General features: G+C 36.7%; 1 protein-coding gene across 11 annotated transcripts in view; it reads right to left on the minus strand.

Moving 5' to 3' along the window:
- The window catches only part of CADPS2 (calcium dependent secretion activator 2), a 322674-nt gene that overhangs the window by 183774 nt on the left and 126714 nt on the right, over nt 1-12186 (minus strand). For all 11 annotated transcript variants that reach the window (XM_074827609.1, XM_074827608.1, XM_074827605.1 and 8 more), the window contains exon 4: nt 2012-2092. In XM_074827609.1, coding sequence (XP_074683710.1) covers nt 2012-2092 — 81 coding nt within the window. The remainder of the gene's footprint in view (nt 1-2011; nt 2093-12186) is intronic.

Below are 12186 nucleotides of genomic sequence, written 5' to 3' on the forward strand. Positions count from 1 at the left end.
AAGTCAAAAAAATAAAGTAAGGGGCACATATAAAAATGGAAACATTTGCCGCCCCCAAATCATTTAACCATAAACCCAGGTTGAATATGTACACATTAGATATTTCTAATACATGTGTTTTAAGCACATCAATTGAGAATATACCTTTAGTGTTGCCTTCAAATATTTTATAAATTGACAAAATGAACTGTCCACTAATAATTTTGTTACTTCATCCATTTCTCATGTTACTAAAAATAAGTCAATCACATTTATGCTTCTAACATAAAGCTGTTAAACTACAACCATCCTATCACTGTTTATTTCTATTTAATAATAGGTCATTCACTTTGAAAGTAATGCTGAATTATTACACAGAGAATTACAGAGAGAATTTAAAAATCACTTTATCCTCTGTAGGAGTTAGATACAGTGTAATAGTGTTTAAATAGTGTTTAAACTGAGTGGAGTTCCTTAGGAGTCAGTACTGGGACCAGCACTATTTAACATCTTTGTTGGTGACACAGACAGTGGGATTGAGTGCACCCTCAGCAAGTTATCAACAACACCAAGCTGTGTGGTGCGGTCGACACGCTGGAGGGAAGGGATGTGCCATCCAGAGGGACCTTGACAGGCTTGAGAGGTGGGGCTGTGCAAACCTCATGAAGTTCAACAAGGCCAAGTGCAAGGTCCTGCACATGGGTTGGAGCAATCTCAAGCACAAATACAGGTTGGGTGATGAGTGGATTGAGAGCAGCGCTGCAGAGAAGGACTTGGAGGTATTAGTGGATGAAAAATCTGACTATGAGCCGGCAATGTGTGCTCACAGCCCAGAAAGCCAACCGTATCCTGGGCTGCATCAAGAGAAGTGTGGCCAGCAGGTCGACTGAGGTGATTCTTTCCCTCTACTCCACTCTCATGAGACCCCACCTCCAGTACTGTGTTCAGCTCTGGGGGCCCCAGAAAGGACATGGACCTGTAGGAGTGAGTCCAGAGAAGGAACACAAAGACGATCAAGGGGCTGGAGCACCTTCCTTATGAGGACAGGCTGAGAGAGTTGGGGTTGTTCAGGCTGGAGAAGAGAAGGCGCCAGGGACACCTTACAGTGGCTCTCTAGTACTTAAAGGGGGCCTACAGGAAAGATGGGGAGGCACTCTATCAGGGATTGTAGTAACAGGACAAGGGGTAATGGTTTTGAACTGAAAGAGGGTAGATTTAGATTAGATAAAAGGAAGAAATTCTTTACTGTGAGGGTGGTGAGGCACTGGAACAGGTTGCTCAGAGAAGCTGTGGCTGCCCCCTCCCTGAAAGTGTTTAAGACCAGGTTGGACGGGGCTTTGAGCAACCTGGTCTAGTGGAAGGTGGCAGGGAGGTTGGAACTAGGTGTTTGTTAAGGTCCCTTCCAACCCAAACCATTCTATCATTCTATGATAATCCTGTTCACTGAAATAAAATGCAAGCTATAGACGAGAAAAATAGGCTTGGCTTCTAAAATTTACAAAAAGAACTTATAAATCTACCCAATCATCACTAATTTGACTTGCAAAACTGACTCATAGTTTGTTACTTGCAATACTAATATAACCATTATCAATTTAGTCCTGATCTATAAATGTAAACTATATTATATATACTTAAAAAGTATATCACGTGCAACCTGTAGCAAGACATAAACATTATCATTATACCCTAAGCACAGCATAATGCACTTGTGTATATAAAAGATGATTTATTTTAGTTCCAAAATACATAATCCCAAATGTGCAAATAATATACTCAGTTTCACCACTGGACTTGCTGATGAAGGAAATGTAGGATCACAGAGCATATGACTTTCCAAAAAGAACTTTTGCTTTCTCCCTACCCCTGTTGACACAGATACTCTAGAGCAGAAAGAAATGCATCTGCCAGACTGTTTTCAAATGATCTTCTGCCTAATTTTAGAATTAGAAAGTGGAAACACACACTATGTATCGTCCCACTCAGTCTCACATGAAGATACGTTTTTGGGTATATGAAAGCAACCACTCACCCTTGCCATTTGTTCTGCCAATTGTAGTCGTCCATCTAGTTCACGTCTGATCTGGGCTGCTTGCTCATCTCCGTTATCCAACTTGGATAGAAAACAAAAATAAAGTTAACTGTGAAAAGCATGCACTGTATTTTAACTTTATAGAAAGTAATGTAGATAAAAAGAAAATAGAAATGAATTGCACCCTTTTGGTCCTAAAATCAGTGAAACACTAAGCAAATACATGGCTTTGAGTGTTACCAAGATGAAAGGAATGTAATGGGCACCAGTTACTCAAGGCAGTCAGGGTCTCTGAAGGGTAGCTGGCATTCCCTTGAGTTTTTAATACTCAGGCTAAACAGAAGCATTATTTCTTTATGAAAACAGTAGCTGAAAACATTTCTTCATGAAGCAGAAAACTGGACTGACAGACAGGCTCAGAAAATGATTGCAAGGAAATCCGCTCTTTGGTGCCATGAGTTCCTGCATAGGAATATATAGGTACAGGGAAAGAAAAGTGTGTGGCTACGCCTTCTAAGTATGGTATTATTTCACTCACTTAGCTCTTTTCCCCAAATACTGGCCAACTGCTCACATCAAGGCATATCCAGTTTTTGAGACTCCAATATTTCCATACCTAGGAAACAGTCATGACTAAATGTCTGACTTCCATCAGGGAAGTAAAGGGGAACAACACATCTCTTCACCTCAACCGAACAGCTGGGTCTCCACAGGAGGGAGACTCCCCAACTCATTTTTCACCGCTTACTTTGTAAGGGGGGTGTGTGTGTAGGTGAAGTGGGGCTTCACCTCAATCCACTGAACTGCACAGCTGGTTAAGAGGAAGAGAGTGATGCATCTGGAAAAGATCAGGCACAACTTGCCTTCTTACCTGAATAAATGCCAAACAAGGACAAAGATAGGAGTCCCAGTGGAGGGCGCTCTCTGTCCTTAGGGCTAACCACAGGCATGATGCGACACACTGATAGCACCCTAGTGCATTTAGTATGCGGCTAAGGTTTAAGGATACCTGAATTGCTCTTCACTAAAAATCCTTTAAGTTGATTAGGAATGTAAACTGGCAAAAATTGGTTCTCTAATTAAATGAGATCTTCAGCTAAAGAATGCAGTTAGTTTGGTAAATGATTCATTACATTAAACTAAGGTTTTTAAGTAAGACTGCATCAGGCCAAATACACCATCTCCTTTTCAATGCTCCTCAGCTAAATCCATTAGATCTTACCAAACCAAGGTACTCATGAAAATTAGACAACTTTTTTTCTCCCAAAATCCAATTTTAAAAAAGGAATAATTAAAAATACACTATGCAGTGCTTATGGGTCAATTACAGCATTATGCTTAATGCAAATCTGACCACATTTAGCAACAGGATGAGAAGTTTTCCACTGCTGGTATCAAAGCGATGACAGAACATACAGTCTGTCACCTGTGCAATCTGGTGTCTCACAAATTCCTTGCAGGAAGTGATCCAGACTACCAGAAAGCAAGAGAACAAAACCTGATGGTGTCCCCAAAAGAGGCTCAAGTCTAAACAAGAGAATAGAAGATGGATCATATTCTAGACTGGAAGGGTCCTCCCACTACATGTCTTCGTAAATCTGCTCCTAGTTTGACTGTGAGAATCAATGGCAAGAGTGTTCTCGATGAAAGCAAATAATTTAGGTTTTCCTAATACAATTACAGTATTTAAAAAAAATTCCCAAATTTGTATTCTTCCATTTCTTATCAGAGTAAGAGACTGCTTATTGAACTTGTCACCAAAAATATTTTTAACTTCTGTTTTCCTTTGTATTATAACTACATAATTTTTGCAATTATTTATGTTTAATCAGTACAAAAGTCAGTCTAATCTGAAAAACATTTTTTTTTTCCTTTTTGGGCTCAGAGAAGGTCAACATGATTTTAATAATATATCCCATGACAGGCAATTGCTTGAAAAATATCTGCTTGAAGGTAATTCTGATGACTGAATTTTGATTTCTGCAAAAAGGAAGGTGTGGGAGAGCAGAACAAAGCTAAAACTTTTTTCTGTGTCAAGGCGCAATTTAAACTACTGCCTCTATTATTAACTCATTTGAAGAGGCAAAAGCTCTTCTTTAAATGCTGATATTTAGTTATTTTTCCATTTAAAAAACACATGAAATGATCACTTAAGTTAATGAATGTGTAACCTCGTTTTGTAAATTTTAGCATTTTTTTCCTTAACTATGCATTGCTTCCCACTATCTGTTTGTACTTGAGTACTTAAAAGTGTGCTGATTTCCCTACTTACTTATTTTTAAACTTCAGTCTTCTTCCTGAAAACTTAATACATTTTAATGGCTTTGTCAATGTATGTATGTAATGATGTTTTGTAAGGTATGAAAAGAAACTGAAGAGGTGAAACACCAAAGAACACTGCTTTACTTATAGAAAAGAACCAACATAAGAATGATTGGTAGGTCATTCACAGCTGTCCTAATAAGAAGCAAAGTTGCTGATATTAGTATTTTTGCAGTATGCAAAATGAAGTGACAATAAGAAAAATAGTAACTTTGATATCACATTCCATCCAAGGTCATTCTACTTGTTTTTATTCTAAATTCAACAAAATGCATGAGAAACAACTTTGCAAGCAAAGCAGTCAATGATTATGAATCTGTAATCAATCATACTTTATGTATCTACTGAATCTGAAGTGATAACAACAGTAAGACTGAGTAGATTCTGAAAATGCAGGTGGTATTTGGAATTTGTGAGTTGTGCCCACTTCTTTTACATAGGGAAGACACTTGATACAACCCACCATATGGGTGGGAAGCTGTGACAAGGGTTAACATTAAGTGTACCCTGTTCCTTAATTTCTTATTTGTGCATCAAACTCGTACTGAAGACATCTATGGAATACACAGTTATGACAACCATTGCAGTAATTTTCAAACTGTTAAATGAAAACTAGAAAAGCATATGACACTGTGCACAGAAAGTAATATAAATGTAACATTGCAAAATAGCAACTCAGATTCTTCTCAGCATTGCAACTGAAATTTGGTTTAAAAAAAATCACTAACTGGTCATTACTTCCCACTGTTAAACATGAAGGCATGCTTTTTAAAAAAAGTTATAGCCTTAGAGATTATTTTAGAAGAGGCTACATATAAATTCCATGTAATAAAAGCTTTTCAGTGTTCTGCAGTGGTAGTATAGCTATTTACTGACTGCACCAACACTAGAGATGATCCTCAGGTCACTTAAACCTCACATAACCAGTTAGTATTTTAGCAGCAGGGGACCTCACTACAGAAGACTCTACAGACACCAGAAACCTGTGTTCAGTATAAAATACATTAGAAGTCCTGACCAAACAAACCAATGTTTCCCCTAAATGCCACATATCTGGCCCCAAAAACTAGTAAAACCTAGGGAAAGACACTGGCTCCCCTTTTGAGGGCTAGTTAATTCCGTAGGAAAATTCCCAACAGAGCAAGGGTATGAATAAGACAGCTGTGTCACCTGTGTCCTTTCTTTTTGCAAAGATGATTATTTGGATTTTAAAAGCTTCTTCAGAAATATCAGTTGTTATGAATGACTACACTCTGGTGAATAAGAAGCTACCTTTTATTATAAAAAAAAAAAGAGTGGTAGCTCATCATCTTTTTTTTTTTTTTTCCACTACGGTGTTATATAAAATCATCTTTCTAAAATAAACCTGCCACCGCTAGACATCAAGCTATTCATTTAAAAATGTTTTTATTCATTAATGCTTGAAGTTGCCTTTATTTTTTCTCACTCTGAAAAGGGCAATCATTTTTATTACAAACTTCTTTATTAGTAGAGATGGAGTGTAAATGTCCTCAATATGCAAGTTGCCCAACAATTCTTATTAGAGGATGTTTTCAGTTGCTTATATAAGTGTCAACTTCTAAAAGACAGACTGAAGTTTTCTACTCCAAATTTCTGCTTTAACAATTTCAACCAAAACACTCCACTGCTTCTGAAGAGGCCAGGGGAGACAACTCAGTGCTTTATCCATAATAAGAAAAATGGTGACCATCTTGTCAAAGAGCTCTAGCACCATCTTGCTTTGAAGTAAGGATCTGAAATTTAACAGGGCCCCATCTGTGAAAATCAGCTCAACTCTGGACAAGTTATGAATCTTTAAAAAATGAACTTTACAGCAGTCAGGCTACAAACAGCCACTAGCAGAGGCTAAATTAGATTCAGCATTCAGACTCATCTTCAGGTCCCGCTGCTCTCTATCTTGAATATGCATGGGGTCTATGCTCCTCAGATTATTTGCTCATTTAAGAAAGACTGTAAGCTTATCTGAGTTAAAAATCACTATTTGGATCAACAGCACAATATCTTGCTCGATAAACTGTTGTTTAATTTGTGTGCCTAAACAGCACAAACCAGAAATACATATGAATGAATTAACATTTACATATTTTAACAGGTTAGAAAAGACTGCGTACTTTGTGATTCCTATTTAAATAATATTTTAAAAAACATACTTCAAAGGCTGTAACATATCTGTGCATTTTGGTGCACTGGCAAAAAATCTGCTTAATTTGCAACAGCAACTTAACGTAAAAAAGGTACTAATGCTGCCAAGAGGTACTGCACTAAAGCCCATGGAACTCATTTGAATTCCTTTACATGCAAAGTCAGATATCCTACGCCAAGAAACAAGACCAATTTGAGTATGGATGAGTTACTGACCTGCTGCAAGTTATTCTTCTTTATGTTCAGAAGTGCTCAAAATAACTAATAGCTCCTCCCAGTGACTATTTTATTAATGTTTGGTTAGCCTCCTTGCAGCTTCCTAATTCACAGTACCATCAATGTGAAATTACCTACCCATAGTGATAAAAATTTATCTACATCTAATGACTAAATTGACAGTATACATATCTTAAGACTTGCTCTTCTTTCTACAACACAAAATCCAAAGTCTTTTCACTCTGTGGGACAGTAATGGTAATTTTTTTTTTATAGCCACTTTTTGCCAACATAATCAAGTCTGGGCCCCACTGAGCTGACAGGTTATTTGTAGATGCCCACATGAGGTAACTTGCAGGGTTCATCCCTGACTACTGTCTGACAGCCAAGGCAAAACCTGTCAACATACACCAAATGGAATAAAGGGCTTGGATTTAAAGTGTTGTGATAATATAATGCTGAAAAAAAATTGATTTCTGGTATTAACTAATGGCATCCAGCAGCAAGACTGGAAGAGAAAGCAAAGGCCAGAGAAGTCCTAGTGCTCATTTTTTGCTGTCAGTCAAGTAAGCAGCAAGCAGGCAGTGAGTATAGCAGATGCAAATAACTGGCGTTTTTCAGACCCTTGTCCTTGCTACTCTTATCTCTGACTCTAAAAAAAGTTTTGCTTCAGACAGACCTGCTGCCTCTAAGACCTGCAGGATTTGTTCCCATTCTTATCTTTACACAGGCAGAGTTGCTCTAAAGGAACAGACTGGGAAAGAGATTAAAGTTGTCTGCAGCGCTAAGGAGCCGCCGTGCGCTGAACACAAACAGCCTGTGGAGATTCCCGAAGTTTCCCAAGCTTGTGAACCAAGATTAGCAGCTATGGATGTACAAGTAGAAGGATCAACAACTTCCAAGTCAGGCCAAAAACAGAGCGCCCAACTCCAGTCTACAACAGCAGACACTTTTGTATATGAATTCAACAGGACTTAACTTCTGAAGATCAAAATCATGACAGGAGTAAATTGCTTCCACTTCCTATAGGAGGGAAAAAACAGATTTGATTAAAGGGCAGGATGTGTGAAGCAGCTTTCTGAATGGCTTCTACTGGACCTTTTCACAAACCTTCTGCCTCCTGTTTCACAGTAAGAAAGACACAGCTGTAAAAGGAAAGAAAATATAGTCACTCCCCTATTTCAGAGGAGGCTCTGACGTTTAGCTTCAGTTTTAAAATCTTTTATCTTCCTTGTGAATAGATTATACAGAGGATTAATTCAGATTCATAAAACAGATTTAAAAAATGGTATTTAAAAACTGTCTCATGTTCTCTGCGCCCTGGAAAGTCCCTCTCATATATCATGCAAGTGGATATGCTGATGGCTGACCCTGCCTGTGTGATGGTGAAATCCTGTGGATTTCCCACAGAACTCTGGTAAAGACAAACTTTAAAAACTCTGTTCCTAAATCTTCCTCTTCCCAACTCACTCCTTTTCCCAGATAACATGCTCAAACAACAACAAATTGATAGTTTTGGCAAATAAACTCAGAGATGTGTTTTAGAATATGTGCAACACAGAATCAAAGTGAAACATAAGAGGAAGGATGTCAGAGAGAAAATACCTGTTAAAATAAATGGGGGAAAGAGCACCTAATTTTAAAATTATTTCTCTTGTGGAATACCAGTATACATATTTTCAGCCAATTCTAAGTCAAAAGACAAACTCAGCAACCACTAAAAGCATTTCTTCTTTCAACTTGTCTGTAGTAAGGAGACTTCTAAAAGCTAACAGGCCCAAAGCCCCTATGAGATGTTCAAACAACTTTTCACAACGCACCACCAGGCCGCACAGCCTTTTCTTATCAATTTTTCTCTAGTAGAGCACAACAAGATTGCCTTTCAGACAATGGACAAAGCTGATCATTCAGTTTTCCTGTAACATAATGCCAGCAAAAAGCTCAAACATCAGTTTGAATTAATTTGTTTTAATACAAATTCTTACTGACTACAATAATTTTTTTTCTCAATTTTTCTTTGGGGGAAGCAGCAGTTTTACAATAATATAAATATTGAAACTAGGATGGAGGGGGTATAGATGAACAAAGCATATCACCTTCTCTGTAGCCAATATGGTTAACAACAAGTAATAATGCAGATAAAGAGCAAGGCCAATCAACAGTCAAATACTCTACAGTGGGTTCAGTTGGATAAAAAAATTAAAATCCATTCAAATCAGTGCTTTCAAAAGCTGTGCCTGAGTACCTTCAATAAGTCTGTGAGATAAAACACCTTGCTCAGAATTTTCTTACAAGCTCTATACAATGCCAGAAGCTAAAAAAATTCATGCACAATATCATATGGTGAGAGGTTTTGGTCTCTGAAATATTTTTATAAAGTTCTGGACCTTCTTATGTGATTTCAATGTTCATTTATGTATGTATGACTGATTAAGGTGGCAGAAGATATAATTTATACTAATTGTACTCATTAATTATAGTGATTATATATTGATTTAATTATTGATAAAAAATAGTTATCATAAAAATATTAAAACTGAAACAAAATCTGAAGTCGAGATTACATTAATTAATTCAATGGAAGAAAAACATTTCCACGTTCTCAGAAACAAAATTGAAAACTATACAATTTTAAAATCTTGGACTATTTTTTAATCAATCGCTGGATGGACACTTTGGAAGTCTCCAAAATAATCAGAGCTGAGACTCTGATGTGGCATTTCCTTACATTCAAGAAAACACATGAAGCGCGGTTTTGAGAGTTTCAGCACCAGCTGAAAAGTTGTCTCTTGCAATTAGATTTCAGTTTATTCCGGGACTACCAATACCAAAAACCCCAATGAGACTTGAAAATAAACAGGTGAGGAAGTACATAAAGTATTCAAGCTGATCACAATATATGTAATGGGAATAGTTAAAAATTTGTACTAAGTCCACTCCACTCTAAACTTAACATAAAGTACATGTCCATAGGTCAAATTTTCACTGTATGTGGCCAACTCTGTAACTGGTAAGACATTTGAAGAACTAAATACACATCGTGTATGAATGAGAAAATCTCCAGCAAGAAACAGTTTCTTTTACACTGCTATGTACAATGCAACTTGATTCAATGACTGTTTCCCTAACAATCATCTTTCATATTTGACTGCTATTAACCTTTTAGAGAAACTGTAACAAGTTAAAAGCCTTTTATTAACAGCTAACTCGATTAAACTCGCTAGACAATCTTAGCCAAAATGGTATGTCCCAAATGGCAGAGAATAATCCAATTTTTAAAAAGAGCTTCAAAGGATTCTTGAAATGCAACATATATCTTCTATCTAATATTATCTTTACTGAAGAAAAATGAAAAAGAAATTAATGGTTCAAAATTTGTCCTAGCCCGAATTAAAATAAGTCTTCAATATTTTATTGCATATTTTCATCTGCTGACTCGACCTGACATTTTGTGAACAGGACACTTGGAAAAGTAACGCAAATGTCTTTGCACAATAAAGGATGAGTTTTTTGTTTGTCTATTTGGATTTGAACGGACTCTTTTTACCTACATGAGCTGAGCAGAGAGTAGGGCTTCCTAATTTTCACTAATTTATACGCATGGACTTTTTCACCACACAGTCATACCATTACTCTGATCAACTGCCCGAATGAAACATTTTTTTTCATTTTATTTTATATCATTGAACTGAAATGAAAATTGGTGTTCTGCTAACCTAAATTCCAAGAGCTAAGAGATCTGTTTCTCTTGGCCAAACCTTGACATGTGGTATGTAAATAAATAAACAAAATTCAATAATGCACACAAATCACCATTTTGCCTAGGTATTTGGATGATAACCTTTGAAGAAAATCTACTAAGGCCTCATATTTACAGAGGAAATCACTCTATCTCAGTAGTGAGTTTGTTACTACTTTTTCCTCTGACTTAATGCAAAAATAAAAGTTGAAGCTTTATTTGGTTCACAGAGGCTGCCAATTGTGCAATGTGGGGTTTTAGTGAAAAGCATACACTGAGCTAGATACACATATTTAAAATATTTATTTATGCACAACAGTCTGTTTAGGCATCAAGGAGAGAAAAATCAGACAGCAGGTACTTAGTTAATGATTTGTCTTTAGATAGCATTTCTTGCATTGTATTTTCATTATAGCAGTTCTCTGTAAATATTACAGACTCTTTACATAGCCTTGGAATCATTATACTACTTGGACCTTACTACCAGCAGATTTTGAAAGGGAAAAACCCAATAAAATTAAAAAAGAAAGCTCCAATCCTTTGCATGATTCTTGCTTGTTTGTTGTCAAATTGGTTCATATCCCAACAGCACTTATTCTGATGCATACTTAAAAGGAATACAGCTGTTGCTTTCATGAGCACTACATTCATGCACTTTCCACTAGGTAAACCATCAAGATTTAAATAATAAAACTAAAAGCAATTAAATTAGTTTATCCTATTTGTAACTATATTGCATTTATAAATTGTTTAAAAAAAGGTCCAAGAAGAACCTATTTAAGTTCAATGCAAGTCAAGAGCCTTGGCTTTCCCAGGTAAATAATGGGTAGAGATGCAATAAAGCCTGCATAAAAAAAAAAGAGAGATTATTTGTTTTAAAGCTTAAAAGCATTTACAGACAATTGAAAGAAACTGAGGCTAGGAAACTGATAGAACATCTAGTTTACAGAAGCCATTCCACTTCTATAAATGAGTTCTATAAGAAGAATTTAAAAAAGGAATTATAAATCGTGCTTTATTCTAAATTGCTTACTTTACAAACTACTTTTTTTTTTTTTTTGGCATTTTGACCAATCTCATAAAATTATGCTATTCTTCAAACAATTAAATATGTAATTATACATAGGTATAACTCCTGTCTCATCTCCCAAATTCTAAAGGAAATACCTTCCTATTTTCTCTCTGTATTATACAATCATCTTACATGCAACAGACATAAAAAACACCCTGTTAGATCAGACAAAAAGTCCATACATCCCAGAATTGTGGGTGTAACAGTGACAGCAAAGGAGGTTATTCAGGTAAAATGCTGAAGCCTTGTTGTTCTCCAAAGTGCATTACTCTAATGATAGCCTGAGGAAGCGTGAGGGATGTTCTAAGGAACATCCAGGCCTAGTCCTATTAGCATCAGTTTATGGACCTGTTCTCCAGGAACTTGTCCAAACCTTTTTGAACCTCCTGCTGCTGTCTGCCCTCATCGCTTCCCATGAAAAAATGTTCTTGAAGTTCTCCAGAGGCCAGATAAGGAAGCATTGCAACCATTTTAATTCTCCTACAACATCCTTGAGTGTCTCAGTTTCTAGTGGTGTGGCATTTGGTGAGTGAAGATACATTCACCTTGGCCACTACCTTCACAACTTTGGAAACCTCCACCATACTCCTCCCCATCAACCTTCTCACCTCCAGACTGAAGAGCTTCAGCCCTTTCAGTCTCTCCTTGAAAGGCAGCTGTTTC

This window comes from Strix aluco, chromosome 5 (genome assembly GCF_031877795.1).
Source record: "Strix aluco isolate bStrAlu1 chromosome 5, bStrAlu1.hap1, whole genome shotgun sequence".
Lineage (NCBI taxonomy): Eukaryota > Metazoa > Chordata > Aves > Strigiformes > Strigidae > Strix > Strix aluco.